The sequence below is a fragment of the Heliangelus exortis genome, chromosome 21 (genome assembly GCF_036169615.1).
Source record: "Heliangelus exortis chromosome 21, bHelExo1.hap1, whole genome shotgun sequence".
NCBI classification, from domain to species: domain Eukaryota; kingdom Metazoa; phylum Chordata; class Aves; order Apodiformes; family Trochilidae; genus Heliangelus; species Heliangelus exortis.
The window spans coordinates 3,677,275-3,695,150 of record NC_092442.1 but is presented as its reverse complement, the minus strand read 5'-3'; the positions used below and the strand labels follow the sequence as shown (position 1 = coordinate 3,695,150).

The 17,876-nt window shown below is 43.7% G+C and overlaps 1 protein-coding gene across 3 annotated transcripts in view; it reads right to left on the bottom strand.

Annotated features, from left to right (window-relative positions):
- Positions 1-8,698: 8,698 nt before the first annotated feature.
- ZZEF1 (zinc finger ZZ-type and EF-hand domain containing 1) overlaps positions 8,699-17,876 on the bottom strand; it is a 58,847-nt gene continuing 49,669 nt past the window's right edge. For all 3 annotated transcript variants that reach the window (XM_071765160.1, XM_071765161.1, XM_071765162.1), the window contains 5 exons: positions 16,668-16,766; positions 15,776-15,941; positions 13,283-13,433; positions 12,739-12,810; positions 8,699-11,852 (listed from right to left, as the gene is read on the bottom strand). In XM_071765160.1, the coding sequence (XP_071621261.1) occupies positions 11,778-11,852; positions 12,739-12,810; positions 13,283-13,433; positions 15,776-15,941; positions 16,668-16,766 (563 nt within the window). In that variant the 3' untranslated portion in view covers positions 8,699-11,777. The remainder of the gene's footprint in view (positions 11,853-12,738; positions 12,811-13,282; positions 13,434-15,775; positions 15,942-16,667; positions 16,767-17,876) is intronic.

Here is a 17,876-nt window from a genome sequence, read left to right as displayed (position 1 = left end):
GCTGGGGATTGCTGCAGCCCTCATCCCAGGGTCCCTGTCTGGGCATCCCAAAAAGATCCACAAAGGACCAGAGGTTTGGGAGATCAGAGGTGGAGAGTGGGCAAAAAGAGTGGTCAGGCACTGGGACAAACTGCCCAGAGCTGTGGTGGTGTCACCATCCCTGGAGGTGTTAGGAAACACATGGATGTGGCACTTCATGGCATTTGGTTGGCTGGAGGTGTTGGGTTGGACTTGATGATCTCAGGGGTCTTTTCCCAACCTTAATGATTCCATGATTCTCTGTCAGGATTGGAGGAGTTTGGGTGCACAGGGAGATTTTTGGGGGCAGGAATGGCATGACAGGGACTGCAAGGCTGAAGCCAGTGCCCTGAGGACTGGTGTGGCACCAGGAATTTGGGGATGCAAAGCATCCACCTTGATGCAACCTGCACCAGGGTTATGGGGACAGTCAGCTCAGTGGGGCTCAGATCCACCTGCTGGAGGAAAAGCCCAAGCTGGGACTGGACTTGGTGAAATCCCATGGATGGTTCCTAAGCCAGCAGCCTCCCCAACCTTCCCCTCTCATTTGTGTCTCCAGGAGGCACCTGGAGCACATTCCCAATGTGGGGCACAGCCCCCTGTGAGTGTTGTCCTTGTATCCCCAGCACTAATCCCAAATCACACCCACCCTCCCCAATGCAGGGAAAATCACCCCAGGGATCCAGACACCTGGAAGGACATCACCCACACACAGCCTCACCCAGGGAGAGCTGGTTTTGCAACAGGACGAGATGGTTGGTTGGTTGGTTGGTTGGTTGGGTTTTTTTCTTCTCCATTTCCAGTTCCTGTAAGGTTTTTTCCATAGGTGAGACCTGCAGCTCTCATTTCTTAAAGATTTCCAAGGGATTTACTAAATTGCAGCAATGCAGGAGCAGCAGATGCTCTGGGGGGGTTTGAGCATGGTGAAAGGAAGCATCACAGATGGCTCCAGTCTTGAGAACCAGGCAGTGCCTGATGGACACCAAGCATCAGTTAAAAAAAAAAAAAAAAAAAAAAAAGTATTAAAAGATTTACTATTAACCCTTTGAAAATTATTAGTCTGTGCTCTAGCTGGGCAAACGGGAAGGAGAGAGAGCTCTGATATTTCTGAGTTGGAAAAGGCCCCTGCAGTGTCAGTGTTCCCAGGGAAAATTTGGGGAGGAAAAAAAAAAAAAAAAAAAAAAAAAGTCATTCTGCTTCGGCCCAAAAGTTGTGTTTCTGCAAAATCACTTTGTTTTCTTTGTGACTTTTCAAAGCAGTGGTCACAGAGTGCAATAAAACAAATGATTTCCAAACAAGAGTAACTTGAAAATGAACAAATGTAAATATTTGTCCTGACGGAGTGAAAAGGGCAGCTCCAACACTGTCAGGATCTTCCCTGGGCTTTGCTCCTCCCCCTGCCCAGCGTGTTTTGCTTTAGGTTTTTGTGAGAAATCAACAGCTGGAGAAAGCTTTTGGATTTTCCAATGGAAAAGAGCTGGAGAGATGCCTCCTCTCTGAGTTCCACCGATCAGTCCCTGGCTCCCCGGCTGCTCTGAATTTTCCATTGCTGGAAATCTGAAATATCAAAACCTGGATGTTTTTGCTAAGTGACAAACCCAATGGCAGGGCAGGCCAGCAGCCCTCCTGGCTTCCAGAAACATCTCCCCAAGGTGACCCAGATCTCCTGCAAAGCTGCTTTTCCACCCAGCAGCAGCTTGGTTTGCTCTGACTGCGGGGTGAGGAGCAGGGGGAGAGCTGGACCAGGGCTGAAACTCTCCAGCTCTATCCCTGCCCTTCCTCCTTCCAGCCCTTTCCTGCTCCATCCCACCTGGAGCAGCTGCCCAGATGTGCCCCTGCTCAGGATATGCCACATCCAGCCAGATGTGCCCCTGTCCAGATGTGCAGCATCTCCCACAGAGCTGCCACTGGGGACAGGGCTCATGCTGGAGAAGGTTGTTGGACAGGCTGATTTGAAAGGTTTTTTCCAACTGTGGCAATTCTGTAAAGATGGTTAAAACACTTGAATTTCAGGCAAGTTTGGGCAGCTCTCACCTGGTGCTGAGCACCAGCACACGCAGGGATGGGGCCAGGCCAGGGGTGAGACCTCAATGATGAGGCTGAGCCCAGCCATGGGGTTATGAAGATCATTAGAGGGTTTTTTTTCTGGCCATGGTACCCACAGCCCACATCCCAAACACATCACATCCATCCAAAACATCATTTCCCACACACTGAACACATAGAAGTGACACCAAAGTAGAGGGACAATAACCAGCTCTAAAGTCAGGGGGAAATAAGATGGTTTTGTTTAATTCTTCCACTGTCAGCTTGTGGCAAAATAAACCCAAAACCTGGAAACCTTCCCCCTGCTTCCAGCACATCCCTGGCCCCAGGACCAGCACAGCCCATGAGGCTTCTCCCCTCTCCTCTTCAGCATCTCCAAGGAAAAGGGGCTGGAGCTCCTGGAGGGATTAAACCTCACAGCCCAGGGGTGGATTTCTCTGCCTGGTTCTGGAGGTTTCTCTACCTGGTTCTGAAGGTTTCTCTGCCTGGTTCTGGAGGTTTCTCTGCCTGGTTCTGAAGGTTTCTCTGCCTGGTTCTGGAGGTTTCTCTGCCTGGTTCTGGAGGTTTCTCTGCCTGATTCTGGAGGTTTCTCTGCCTGATTCTGGAGGTTTCTCTGCCTGCTTCTGGAGGTTTCTCTACCTGGTTCTGGAGGTTTCTCTACCTGGTTCTGAAGGTTTCTCTACCTGGTTCTGAAGGTTTCTCTGCCTGGTTCTGGAGGTTTCTCTACCTGGTTCTGGAGGTTTCTCTGCCTGGTTCTGGAGGTTTCTCTGCCTGGTTCTGAAGGTTTCTCTACCTGGTTCTGAAGGTTTCTCTACCTGGTTCTGGAGGTTTCTCTGCCTGGTTCTGGAGGTTTCTCTACCTGGTTCTGAAGGTTTCTCTGCCTGGTTCTGGAGGTTTCTCTGCCTGGTTCTGGAGGTTTCTCTACCTGGTTCTGGAGGTTTCTCTGCCTGGTTCTGAAGGTTTCTCTGCCTGGTTCTGAAGGTTTCTCTGCGTGGTTCTGGAGGTTTCTCTGCCTGGTTCTGGAGGTTTCTCTGCCTGGTTCTGGAGGTTTCTCTGCCATGGCAGGGTGGGGGTGAGTCAGGCAGCAGTGGGTGACTCAGCCCCACCAAGGTTTGGTGTGAGGAGCAGGGAAAGCAAACACCCAGGGCTCAGCTGTGCCCAAACACCCATCCCACGGCCCCTGTGCCAGGGACAAACCTCAAACTGCATCGAGCCAGGCAAGAGATGAAATGCAGGAAGAGAAAAGCAAGATGTTCATGGTCAGCTTGCTCTGATAAAGCTGAAGATGAGGGTCTCCACGAGCAGGGAAATTCTTTAGATATCCATCACCTGGTGCCTGAGCCTGGGGCAGGAGAAACAAAAGGAACAATGTTTGCACACAAAGGGAAGTTCCCCCACCACCATTCCCACTCCTCAGGTGTTTTTCTCTGGGCATGCTGCAGCCAGATTTCTTTTTTTCTTTTTTTTTTAATGTCCCTAAAAAATGACCCAAGCCCCTGGAAAGGCTCCTGGTGCTGGAGACACCTGGGGGAAAACCCTGCTCCAGCCTGCAGCCCCAGAGCTGGAGCAGTTCTTGCCCAAGCAGGTGCACAAAGCCAACCTCAGGTAATTTGGGGTAATTTTCTGCAATGGGGAGGAAAACCATTCAGCAAGGAATTCTTCCTGATGGGCCCTGGGGACGTCACGGTCTCCTGCCCTTCCCAGGGTGCCTGCTCTGCCCTGGGACCTCACCACAAACCTCCCCCCCAGGAGCATTTTAAGGGTAAAAGCCAGAAAAAAAAACTGTGCTGAGGTTGGTTTGAAGCTGTTGGCTGCAAAAACCCACAAAACCCAAACCCAAACATCCCGGGGGGAGTGAGGAGTTGCCTTGATGGGGAAGGGCAAGAAGGGCACAGGACCAGGGCAGGGTTTTTCTCAGCTTTTTTTTTTTTTTTTTTTTTAATTTAGGTGGCAGAGAAATCTGATGGCAACAGAAAAGGAGCTGGAAAAACAAACAGGTGTGTCCGGCAGCTAAAGGGCTGTAGCTATAGCAATGGGACAGGCCCTGTTGACAAAAGGCTGCACAAAAGACCTTCTTTGGAGATTAAAAGCAGTTTATTAGCTGGCAGGGCTCCCTGGGAAGGTGCTGGGGCTGCCACCACTGCTGCAAGAGGCTGAATAAACAGGATGGAGGGAATGTGCAGGGGGAACAAAGCTGCTGCTCCAGCACCCCCTGGGCTGGGGTCTCTTGGTGGTCCAGGGGGAAGGGATGGTGAGACAAGGGGCTGCTCCATCCCTCCCAGCAGCACATCCCTTCCAAGGGGATGGATTATTCTGGGGATCCCCCCCCCTCCCAGCTCTGCTTGCCAGGGGGCTGCTCTCCCAGTGTCACAATCTGTAGGTGCTGCCACTTGCTGGCTTGCAGGGGTCTCCAAAACTTGGGTAGGACTGGAGGAACCCCCAAAGCTCCCAGCACCCACCCCCAAAGCTCCCAGTTGTGGAGGGAGCCATGGAACTGGAGCTGAGCATCCCTCAGCAGCCACAGGGCCCTCTCTTGTCTCCTCCTGGGTTCCCCTGATGAAAAGGGGGGTTCTGGCTCTCAGCATAAACCTCCCAGGGCATCCTGAGCCTGGAGTTTGGCTGTGCCAGCAGCCAAAGGGACCAAGGGCAGAGCATTATCAGTGCAAAATTCAGGAGGGATTTGCTTTACTCTTGAAGAGTTTGTAGTAAATAAAGTGATTCCAGCTCCCTGGGTCCTGTGTCCATGGGAGGTTTCCCTCCCTCCACCCAGCAAGGAAAGGGCTCAACCTCTGAGATGCCCTCAGCTTTGAAGAGCCTGAGACAGCTGCAGAAAAAAAAGGTGCCAAAAGATCCAAGATCATGGATCCATGGATCAAAATGCACCAAGGTCATGGTGCATTTTGAGGCTGGTGAATGGATAGAGGAAAAGGTAATTTTTTTTTTTTTTTTTCAGTGTAAGGGAAGGAGGACAATTTTTGGTGGCAAAGTGATGTTAAGATCCAGCAGCACATCCAAAGTTGGCCCCATGGAGGCTGAAGAGCTCTTTTCTCTCTAAATATTAACACTCACTGGATGAAGGAACAAAAATGCTCAAAAAAATAGATAAAAATCCAATTGGTGAGGAGAAAAAAAGCCCAACCTGCTGCTCTGAGGAACATAAAACCCAAGGTGTGAGGGAGGGATTTCTGTGAAACCATTGACATTTTTGATTAATGAGCTTTCTGTGGGTGGCTTATGTAAAGGAGACATGACTTATTCACAAGTAAGCTGATCAGACTAAAGGTCTCCTGACTCAACAATTCATCTTCTTCTTTTCTGCCTTTGGAGATTTTGCTGGATGCAAGAGAAAGCTGCACAATTTGGGAACTTCCTATCAACTGTGGGGTCTGTTTAGGCTCCAAGGCAACAAAAGCAATTTCAAGCCTTGCTTTACACCCTGAACCAGCTGCACTTAAGACTACACCTTAATTCCATATTTAATTGAATTTAAGCACCGTGATGAAATCAAACCCTAATAAATATCTATCTACATATCCATATGCCCCTAGCAGGGCACTTGTACCACAGGAGACAACTTGTTGGAGAGGGAGAAATCTGGACAGGGTGTTTTTATCAATTAGAAAGCATGAAGGCAGGAGAAGCAGCATTTCTTTTGACTCCTTAGGCATTAATGTGGAATCTCTCACCCTAAAATTTAAAACAAAGCTTCCATAACCTGAGGGCCACAACTGCCCTGCAACCCAGCAGCACCCCAACAACACAGGAATAACTTGTGTCCCATAAACTGAGGAAGCTGGCATGAGGAATACATAGAAATAATACAATTACCAAAGGAATACATATAAATAATGCAATTCACAACGTGGCATTATCCCCAGCATGAAAAATATCCTGGGTTATTTCACACTTCACACGTGTCTCTATCCTGACCCAGCTCCTGTGGAGTCCAATCAGGTGTTTTCCTGCTTCCTAAAAATTTTAGATGATTGAGGAGGCAAAAAACTTTGGGTGCCTGAAAGGCAGCAGGGGAAAGCTGAGCTCCCAGCCCACTTGAGGTGAGATAAACTCCTAATGCAGAGGATTTTGCATATTAGGCAGAAAGCAGTAAGAGGATGGGATGTTTAGCATGGACCTCACCACCCTAGAGGAGAGCAGACCCCATCTGAGAGCAGGAGAGACCTTCAGAAACCTGAGTGCCAGTTCCCTTTGTGCCCTCAAGGCAACTCCACGTGTCTCATCTCTGCCCAGGGATCACAAACCCAGGATTTGTGCACAGCCAGGCACAGAGATGCCCTGAACAGGTCCCAAAAAATAAGAGACAACTGAAAATCTACTTTTCATGCCTGGAGGCATCAGAGAATACAGTGAAGCTCACCACAATTAAACCCTTCAAAAGCAAGCTGACCATCCAGGCTCTAGGAGATGCTAACAAAGACTTTTTGGAGATAAGCCTGGGAGAGAAGGTAGCACTGACAAATATTTGCAGATGCTTCCATTTTATATTTCTTCAGTTTTCACGAAGTTGACTTTTTTCCACGCAAGTGTAAATATTTCCTATTTGCACTGCAAATGTTTTTTTTTAAATGCAGCAAGATTTATGGAGTCAAACAGTAAAGTGGGGGATGGAAGCTAGAAAACAGCTTTAAAAAAATCAGTGAAGTCAGCAGAAAAGCTTTAGTAGAAGCTCCTCAGCAAGCTGCCTAACACCTAAGTGGAAAGACCCTGTCTCCAAGACACTCCAGTTATCCTTTCTCCACATTTTTTCCAGAGCTCTCTAAATCCAAACATGCTTCTCAGCCCTTGAATAGAAAAAGAACAAATCTCTAAATGCTAAAAAACTGCCTGAGATTTCCATCTATTTATCAGGAATGCTTGCTGAGGTTTCCAATTGGAGGAAAGGAGGGGGCTCTTTTTTGGTTTTAAAAATGTTTATTCTTCCTTAGATTGCAGGCCCACTTAGGAGCCCCAAAGCAAGGCTGCAGCCTGGGCTTGAGCTGGGCACCAGCTTTTTGTTATTTGTGCTTTTTAAAATAAAACTCAGGAGAGATTACTGCAGACCAGACCTGATTAAATCAGACCTGACCGTCATGGAAAGAATGAGCTTTAATCTTACTTCCTTCACCTCTTACTTAATTCCTTCCCTATTCACAGTGGATTTCTCTTATTCCCTTGAATTGGAATTGACTCTGCTTTAAATTCAGAGGAGGGCCAGGGTTCTCTTTCCCCCAACAAAGCCCAGCACAGTTCCTGTTTTTCCAAGACATTTTACCAATGTACATTCCCTGTTCCAGTTATTATCCTACCTTGCCTCCTTCAGCCTGACTGGCAAAGTGTTTCCCAACATCCTTTTTATATAAATTCATCTGGGTTCCCACACTTTAGTACCTTCAGGTCCTGCTGGAGACCAGGTCTTGGTTTTTATAGGTTGTGGTTGGTGTTTTTCCCCTGAAAAGGGGGGGACAAGGCTTGTGCTGGTGTTTCCCCCCAGCAGAAACCCAGCACTGCTCCCTCCTGAGCAAACAGGGCACCCCAGTCATGGCTGAAAGAAACAGCATCACTAGAAAGGGAAAAAAAAAAAAAATACAGAATCAGGTTATTTGGCCTTGCTCTGCTCCAACAGACCCAGATTTTAATAGCAGGGAACCAAGCTGGGTTTGCAGAGGCTCAGTCCAGACATAAAATGGTTGTGAAAGGTCTTGCCCTGATGTTTGCAAAGATCAGTTGTAGAAAATTCACAAGACCTACTGGAAACCTTTTAGCTGAGCCAGGCTGTAAAAACTCAAGGCACTGGGGCCAGCTCTGCTTTAAACACCTACTTGCAAGTCAGCCTCCAGCCTAGTTTTCATCTTTTGGAAGAAAAAATGGTCTTGATGCACTTAATCTGAAGAGCAGCTTCACCCAAATGTTATGGTTGTGACCTCTTCTATATTCCCACGTTTAGGACCACACTAAATTTAATTGCAGATTAAATTCTATTTTTTAGATTACTACCTTTGCTGAAACCTCAAACCTGGTTGTCTCAGGGAATGGTCCTCATCCTCCCACAGCTTCACAATTCATGGTGTTTATCTGTATTTAATAAAATCACCCACCAGGACCATCCTCTGAGCACATGGAAACAACCTGCAGGTCTGGGTAAGTGCTGAAAGATGTTGAGCTCCTTACACTTCCCTGAACAACCCTTTTCTTGAGTGAAAACCAGGGGAAATTAACTTTTAAACTAGGGAGGTACAAGCACCTTCACTGCTAAACACCACTGAGAGAATCCAGAGATACCAAGGCAAAGCTCAGCTTTACAAGAGACAACATTTGGGATCCCAAATGTGCATTTCAGGGCTGCAGGTAAATAAACACAGGTACTGGAACTGATGGGTCTCCATGGGAAAACTTCATTTTTTAGGAAAAGGCCACTGGAATGTAAACAGCAGGGCTGGAATTTAAGAGATGACTCCAGCAGTAAGTATCCTGCATAGTTCAATACAATATCAGACATCCACTGGCAGCATGACAAAAAGCAGCTTTGCTTACAGGCACTGAAAATGAAGATTTAGAAGAAAATCCCTGATCTCACTGCAAATCCAAGCACTTAACATTCAGTGAGGAAAAAAAAAGCAAACAGAAAACAGACACTGTGTTGTACTTTTTTGCTTTTATAGAATTTTTACAATATATTTCTCTTCATTTGCATATTTTACCCACATCTGTAGCTTTCTTTTTACATGTTGAACTGAACTGGAATAAATCTAAAGGTCTGATATATTTTAAACAACTGATAAAAATTGCAAAGTAGTAAACCCGTAAGAAAAGAAATTATAAAACTCTCTTTTTTAAGTGTTTAATGAAAGCAAGTCAAATGTATCATTAGGAACAATATGATTTGTTTTAAACACATCATAGGTGATTCAGGCAGGACAACTGTTTTTCTGTTGTTGTTAGGCACATTTTTTCAGCATACCTATTTTCCAGACAGTTTTATACTATTCAATAGTATCATCCACATACACTTGGAAATGCTGCAGGATTTCTGAAGTGTGATTGATTATGAATATTTATTATTGGTATTCTCTTCCTCTTTCTTTAAAACTATCAGAATCAAAAAAAAAAAAAAAAATAATCAAAAAAAAAAAATCAGTGTTTCTTGTCTCTTAAAAGATCCATAATGAGCAATTGAGTTGTAAGGCAGCAACAGATTCAGTGTCAGCTCAGGTCACAGTCCTTCAGTTCCATCTAGTGGGTAGAAATTACATTTAGTGGACACACTGCTCCTAGATGGTGCCTTCAGGGCAAGGTGACTGACACATGGCCAGTTACTGCTGGTAGAGTAAAAGTTGAGTTGATCTGCCCAGGAAGGAACACACTGGCCACTCCTGTGTCATCCTTGCAGCCTCATGTCTTCATCCAGAAAGCAAAAAAGTCTGGTGGCAAAACAAATGTGAGTGTGGTAGAGCCATGGATCAGATCTACAAATGGCTTATTTACATTCTTCATCCCTGATGTGAAAAAAAAAAAAAAAAAAAAAAAGAAATAGAAAGCCTTCTTTGATTAAACCAGGCAGATCTCAGCATGTGCAGATCCAGGAGTGCTGATCCAGAGGCAGTGAGTGGAAAGTCCTGCTGCTCCAGAAGAGCAATTGCAACAAGCTCACCTGTCCCAGCAATGTGACTCTCTAAAGCAGACTTCAGACTCTCTCCTTTTGGTGGAGCAGCTCCTGGGTCCCAGAACCTGGTGGTGCTACTGGGAAGTGTGAAGCAGTTGGTTCCTCAGGGACCTCTCAGCCACCCCTGCAGTGAGCCTGCCAACTCAAACATGTCCATGTGGGAACAAAATGATCCATGCCTTACAGACAGACCACAGCTCTGACACAGCCCTTCCCAGCAGATCTCATTCTGGGAGGATGGAGGGGTTTTTTAACCTCCAGCTACCTGAAGAGGCATTTCAAAGCAGTATCTGCCTCCTTGCAGAGAAATAGAGTGTTTTTCCTGAATTCTGGCATTCTCCTTTGCTAAGAGGGCCAGTCCATTGCTGAACTCAACAGCTCCACCATAGTGCCTCTTGGTCTTCAGAATTAAGTCTTTCAGGCAGAATAATCACATTCTGATTCAGCCTCATTCCCTGAAGAAGTACTCCCTTTACACTCCCCTGGCTGAACAGAAAGAAGCCAAAACATCTTTAACTCCAGTACTAGAGGCCACCCGAAAAAAAAAAAAAAATATATAAAAGGGTTGTATACTGCAAATTTCCCTCTCAGAGGGAGATTGGACCACCCTTAACAACCCAGGCCCAGCTGATAAGACCATCAGTTCAGAGGCCATCCCCCAAAGTGGTGCTCCTGCACACTGCTGCTCAGGCACCACTCACCTTTTGAACAAGCAAGGTCAATAATCCTGTTCTCCTCTGAAAGAGCCACTGCCTTTACACAATTTGCATTCAGTTACTACTGAAGCTCCTGGTTGCCTTTTTTTTTTTTCCTATTCTGATACCGAGGTGAAGAAGAAAATAATTGGCATAAAAAGTTGTCAGAATTCTTGTCCAGACCAGCTCTATATAGACTATATAATAGAATACAAAATACACCCCCAAAATCCTTCTTTGTTCTTTTTAACTCTTTGGAAAGGGAACAACCAGTGTAGTTGAGCAGGAAGAAAGCCAATTTATTTCAGCATAGAAGGTCTGCAATTCATTCCATGTTCACTATGAATAATGCAGTTATTGCTCTGTAAGATAAGACTTGGATTGATCATTTACCCCCACCCTGAGTGCTGGGAGTCTGGGTTCCCAACATTGCCAAGAAGGACCTTCTAAGCCACTAGTATCAAAATAATTAAAAGAAAAAAAGCCTCATGAAGAATTTCTTGTAAAGATGTGATCCTCAAGACACACCTAAGTTCCTCAGTTCTTCATATCACCACTGCTCTGTGAATGGTGGCCAGCCTTTGCTCTCTGCACTAGAATAAGGTAGTATTTAGAATATTTCAGAGATAAATTAAGGTAAGAATAGATGATCCAGCTGATCAAACCAAAGAACAGGAGAAACATTAACCTCTTGCACGAGGATGCTCTGCAACTGGAATCCTTTACCTGCTATGGGAATCACTCAGAATTTGTCTTACAACCTGTAGTTTAGCAAGAATTTAAGTTCTTTTCCTTGGGTAGCAGCCTTCAAAGCAAAAGCAATCATGACAAGATTCAAGTGTGGACCATTTCTGCATCAGCCCACCAAATTCTGGGTTGCCTATTTCACTTCAGTGAAACACAAAAGGTGCTGCTGCTGGCATCACTCCAAGTTCAGCACTATTTCCAAAGCTGTCCCATTCCATCAATCCAGTTTCCTTGGGAGCAGGTGATACCAAGGTGGGGGGCCTTCCATTCTCCTACTTCAGCTACCTTCTTTCATTTACTTCCTTGGAATAAGAAGGAAAAAAAAAAAAAACAAAAAAAAAAACTCTTGTTCTGTTTACTCTAACATGCTACAATATGTGCATACATAACTGTAGGCGACGCGTGAGTTACTTCAGGATGTGCTTTTTCATTGAAGTGAGCTTTTTACTTTTACAAATTCTACATCAAGGAAGGAAGGAAGGAAGGATGGAAGGCTGCAGAGTGCTCATACACTGAAGCTGAAGGAGCTTTTCCTGAACGGAGTTAAAGATGTCTGTTCCAAAGGTTCCTATGGACAAACTACTCTATCCCATGCACTCCGGCCTGAGCCAGTATTAAACATTCCAGAGACTTGTTGATTTGTTTGGGTAGTTAATGGCAAGGCTGATAGCAGCAATGTTTTTCAGGGCCTAGGAGAGAGAAGGAAAAACAAAGTCATGTCAAAGACTCACAGAATCACAGAATGTTTAGGTTGGAAGAGACCTCCAAGCTCATCCAGTCCAACCTTTGACCAACACCATAACCTAACCACTAAACCATGTCCTTAAGGACCAGGTCCAAATGCCTTTTAAATGCCTCCAGGGATGGTGACTCCACCACTGTCCTGGGCCATTCCAATGCCTGACAACCCTCTCAGTGAAAAAATATTCCCTAACATCAGCCTGGTGCAGCTTACAGCCATTTCCTCTGGCTCTCTAGATTCTCCCCAGTCCAAAACTGTAAAGAAATCCTTGTGTGAAATTAAAGAGAAACAAATAAACAACCAACCCATTTCTAGCTGGTAGTGCAGGAATTGTCATGGATCCAGGCAGTTTCAGCAAGGAAAATGCATTTCCAGCAGCTGAAAGACCAGCCCTCTCCCTCCTTTCCATGTTTTGGCAGTGGAGAGACCAAAACAGACCCCCCAGACTACACCCAACAGCCAGTGTGGGGCACATCAGCTGACTGTTAAAAGGGAACAACATCTGGGTGTAGTTCCATTCACAAATCTCAGAGGGAGGCCATGGTACTGAATATTCATATCTATTTGATATAGAATATTCACATCTTATTTTGTAATGAGAATATTCATCTCTGTTTTATAACAAGAATATTCATCTCTATTTTATAACGAGAATATTCATCTCTATTTTATAAAGAGAATATTCATCTCTATTTTATAAAGAGAATATTCATCTCTATTTTACAACACCTGGATAAGAAATCATTCATGATGGCTGTTCTGCCAGGAAAAAAAAAAATAATAAAAAAAAAAATCACAAAACCATCCCCTCTGGGGCTGTGCAGTCTCATTACCTGTGCTGTGCAGCGATGAAGATGATCTTCAGTATTTAAGGCAAGCAAATACTCCTGGAGAGATCCAAGCTCCTGCAGCCAAAAAGCATTCAATGAACACCAACCTTTCCACCAAAGACATCATCCTACTAAATTATCATGGAGATGCAGCCCCCAAGGAACAAAGGTACCAGAACTACCCACAAAACACTCCCAGACACAGGTGGTGGCCACAGAAATCAGACCACAAACTGCTCATGTGAAATGCTCAACACCCACTCAAGGAGAACCACATTCCAGTACCTTTAAATTAATTATTAAATCAGCATTCTCCTCAGAATAAGCAGTGGTTTCAGGCCCTAAATCACACTGCCATAACTTCCCAAAGAGGAGTCATGATTATTAAGCTCCCAGGATGGATGCTGTCTCCACAAGAGAACATTGTTGGTATTTCTGAAGCAATTTCATGTTTCTGAAGCTCTGATGAATTTTGCCAAGAGAAAGGAGAACTGCACTGGGTTCCCACCACTGGGGAGAGGAGGGACACAACCAAAGAGCTGCTTACAGTAACTCTGTTTTCTGTAACAAAGAAGAGTTCTGCAAGTGCACGATGAAGAGGAAGGAGAATCCCAGGCTTGGCCACATCATGACACAAGTTGTTCTCCATGTGGGTGAAAAGCTGCCAAAGTGGCTTCAACAAGGTGAGGTCACAGTCCCTGCAAAAAAAAGTAATTTGTATGCATTAGTGAGTAACCATGAGCTTATGCCTGTTTCTGGAGGGGGAAAAAAAAAACCAAAACAACCCAAAAACCCCCAAAGCCAAAAAAAAAAAAAATCTAAGAGAATAAAACCAGACAGTTTTGACAGGCTGATGTATCAATAAAGGAAGAAACACAAGTTGCATTTTCAAATTAAATTCAGTCAGGTGTTTCAGCACAATGAATTTAATTCTAAATCAGTGAAGCAGAGAAAACCTCATATCCATGAACATGTCTAAATGACTTCATTAAAACTGAGTGGCCTCCTGAAATGAGAGCTTTAAAAAAAAAAACAAAAAAAAAACCCTATATACATCACTTTGCTCAATGTTGTAGCTCCACTGCTTGAAATCATGAACTCCCACTCACAGCACTGGGCAGGCAATGCCTTTGTTTACCTCAGACAAAAACCTGATAGTTTTTACAAACAATTCTAACCCTTCCTCCTGAGTTAAAATTGGCTGATTCAAATGTCATTTATCATACAGATAGGATGAAAAAAATCATTCAAGAGGGGGAGAAAAGAGAGGAAATTAAATTTCAGAATCTATCATCAGATTAACAGTAGAAAAATATTAAATATTATAAGCACAGAGACTTGATATTTTAGCAATGGAATGTGTTGTTCACATGACAATGCAGACATTTCCTGATGAAGAACCACAACCTAGGAGAACTACAAATTATAATAAATCAGTGATTATAAGCAATACCAAAATAAACTTTTTAGCCTTGGATGCTTATCAGTGTATCTAAAATTTACAGTGAGTCAAGCCATGGTTCTATGTAATTGCCCATTTTTATTACAAAAGTGCAAATACACTTTTTGATTTCTTTTGGGTTGAACCAGATGATCCTTGAGGTCCCTTCCAACCTAATCTTCTATGATTTACCAAAGTAAGCCAGTAGGATGTTGTTATTTTCATTATTTTCCATGTTCTGAGCTGAAAGGACACAATGAAGATGAGGGTGACCATTCCAGCACTGGTGTCTTTGTTTCCAGCATTTCCACTGAGTTAATGTAACCACACACATTTGCAGGACACTAAGAAAGCTCAACATTTTTTTAAGTGTGCATTTTCATAAGAAGTACTCAATGACATACATATTTAAGTATTAGCACACCTATTCCCCTGAAACTCAATTACAGGCTTAGTGGTATAATAATTGTAAAGTTATTTATAGAGAACCAGACTGTCATTTCCATCCTCACCTAATTCTGAATTACAACAAAGAGAATAAATTTCTCAAAAATTAATTTTAAATCAACTTTTTGTTCTGTGTGGGGACGTTTTTTCTCTTACAACATCATCTGAATTCAATGATGATGAATTTAAAAAAAATTCATTTTTTAAAAAGCCAACGAAGAAGAGAAAATGTTTAAAAAAAAAACCCTTACAATAAATTACCACTATCAAAGCACTATGAATTGCATCCAAAAGGCAAGTTAAGAATACCTACTCTAAACCATGGCTTTTTGGCTTCAAAATATTTCAAAGATGCCCTTTCATAGAATCATAGAATCCTAGGGGTTGGAAGGGACCTGGAAAGATCATCCAGTCCAACCCCCCCTGCCAGAGCAGGGCCCCCTAGAGTACATCCCCTAGGAACGTGTCCAGGTGGGTTTTGAATGTCTCCAGTGAAGGAGACTCCACAACCCCCCTGGGCAGCCTGTTCCAGGGCTCTGTCACCCTTACAGTAAAAAAATTTTTTCTGATATTCAACTTGAACCTCCTATGCTCCAATTTACACCCATTACCCCTTGTCCTGTCACTGGTCACCACTGAGAAAAGCCTAACTCCATCTCCCTGACACTCACCCCTTACATATTTGAAAACATTGATGAGGTCACCCCTCAGTCTCCTTTTCTCCAAACTAAAGAGACCCAGCTCCCTCAGCCTTTCCTCATAAGGGAGATGTTCCACTCCCTTAATCATCTCAGTAGCTCTGTGCTGGACTCTTTCAAGCACTTCCCTGTCCTTCTTGAACTGAGGGGCCCAGAACTGGACACAATACTCCAGGTGTGGCCTCACCAATGCAGAATAGAGGGGGAGGAGAACCTCTCTTGACCTACTAACCACACCCTTTCTAATGCACCCCAGGATGCCATTGGCCTTCTTGGCCACAAGGGCACATTGCTGGCTCATGGGCATCTTCTTGTCTACCAGGACCCCCAGGTCTCTTTCACCTCCACTGCTCTCCAGCAGCTCAGCCCCCAACCTATACTGGGACATCGTGTTGTTCTTCCCCATCGTGTTGTTCTTTGCCTCTCAGTGGGCAGTGCAGGACAGCACCCTTACCTCTGATGGCTGCACTGCACTATTTTCAAGAGCAGGTGGATGGCCTTCAAACGCTGGTGACCCGTCTGGCGACACGCCACCCCCACCTGCCATTCCCAGATTTTGGCCAGAGGGAGGTGAGGAACCACCCTTTCCTCAGACAGCATCTGCTTTAGAATTTCAAACCCTGGGGGGAAAAAAAAAAAATAAATAAAAACTCAACTAACTTTTACTTTTGTAGGGACTGATTCTGTTCATGCGCTGGGTTTCCTCCATATGCTGAGTATTGGTACAAAGAAAACTACAAAAAAAAATGTTCTGAGATGATTCTAGACTGCATCCTGACATCACAAGCCTTTTTCAGAAGAAACTTAGAAAGAATCCTGCCTGAAATAAAAGTTTGGCTCCAGTATGAGACAGAAAACAAAGATTGTTGCTATTACATGACATACAGGAGAGTTTTGCTGATTGCAAGCAATCCATCAGCTTCAATTTCATTAAAAAAATTTAAACTCTAAAAGAAACCAGCAAAAGCTTTAGTGCTATAACTAGAAATCAGATCTGGAAGCAACCCATTCTAATGGATAACTTCTTCTTCTTAAAAACACAATCCTGTTTCCAGTTACAGCACCTTGAAGTGTTTACTAAATCCTGTAATTACTGCCATACAATGAGACTTCAAATGCAAGTAATATTATTAAAATTATTATCTCCAAGCCTCTGTGTAGATTTGGTATCTCTGGCATAAAGAGATTACAGCAAGTAAGAGATACCAATTTGAACAAAACTAATCACATTATTTCCAAAGCAATGGAGAAAGCAAATTCTAAGTCAGAAAAAGGGATAACCATGGTCAAAGGTTGGCAAAATAACCCCCAAAAGTCCTTTCAGAGGCAGTCTGAGCAGTGCTTACCTGTCTGAAACCTTCCAAGATGTCCTGCTGTCACTGTAAACTTATAACCCCACTCAGTGTTGCTCATGTCAGAAGTAAATCTGTAGTAGAGTGTGTCCCCTGTGTGCAAGGGCAGGAAGATAACTCATGTTACTACCTCCTGAGTTAGCTGTGCTATCAAAAATACAACTAAAATGAAAAGTTTGCCATTAAAATAAACTAATCCTAGATACATCATTCAGGAGAGGTGATCTTTTATTCTTTGGTAATTAGGAAATGCACCAAACTCTGTGATAAATTAGTGGTTTCCAATGAGGTAGCTGCAAGGATAACATTTCCAACATTTTTGTCAACTCCATAACATGAGAGAGTAAAAGAAACTCCTAATGTGCATGGTCAGGGATCAATTACAATTCATGAGAAAAGAACCTCTCCATAGGCAGCCACGTTCACAGTCCATTAGGTAAAAAAAAAAAATAAATGTGAAGCTAAAGTTGCACTGCTCTCAGAAAATTAAATTGTGGAGTTCTGCTGCTATGAACTAAACTGTTGAACTTAATCACTTAGAAGTGGAAGAACTATCAAAATGTTTAACAATTTTACAATCAGGCACTGGAAGATTCAAGAAGTTCTTCAAAAAAACACTTCAAAAACATTTTTTAGGATTTAAAAAATAAAAAAGAACAATTCTAAAAAACATTTCATCATGAAATGGAGTCATGGCTGTCTCCGAACTCCAAGGAGTCTTGAGGAAGCCCTGCCACCAAATGAAAAGCCCAACAGCCTTTAAATGCCTGTTTTCAGCTAAAGCCTGCTGGGTGAAATCAGGAGCCTTAATCTGGAAGTCTTGGCTGGGAATGAAGCTTCACAAGGTGAAACTCAAGTTTCACAGCCAAGGCTGCTCCAAAACAATGAGCCTCAAAGTTCAGTTTCTTGGCAAAGCTCTGCAACTATTTGGGAGGAAAAGGAGGACAGAAAGAAGTTCATAAAACCCTCAGAATGTTTCTGTAGAGCATACATTTGTTTCTAACCAGCATCTTGTAATCTAAATCTAAAGCTAAATCTAAAGCTAAATCTAAAGCTAAATCTACAGCTAAATCTACAGCTAAATCTACAGCTAAATCTACAGCTAAATCTAAAGCTAAATCTAAAGCTAAATCTAAAGCTAAATCTAAAGCTAAAGCTAAAGCTAAAGCTAAAGCTAAATCTAAATCTTCCTGCAATGCCCCT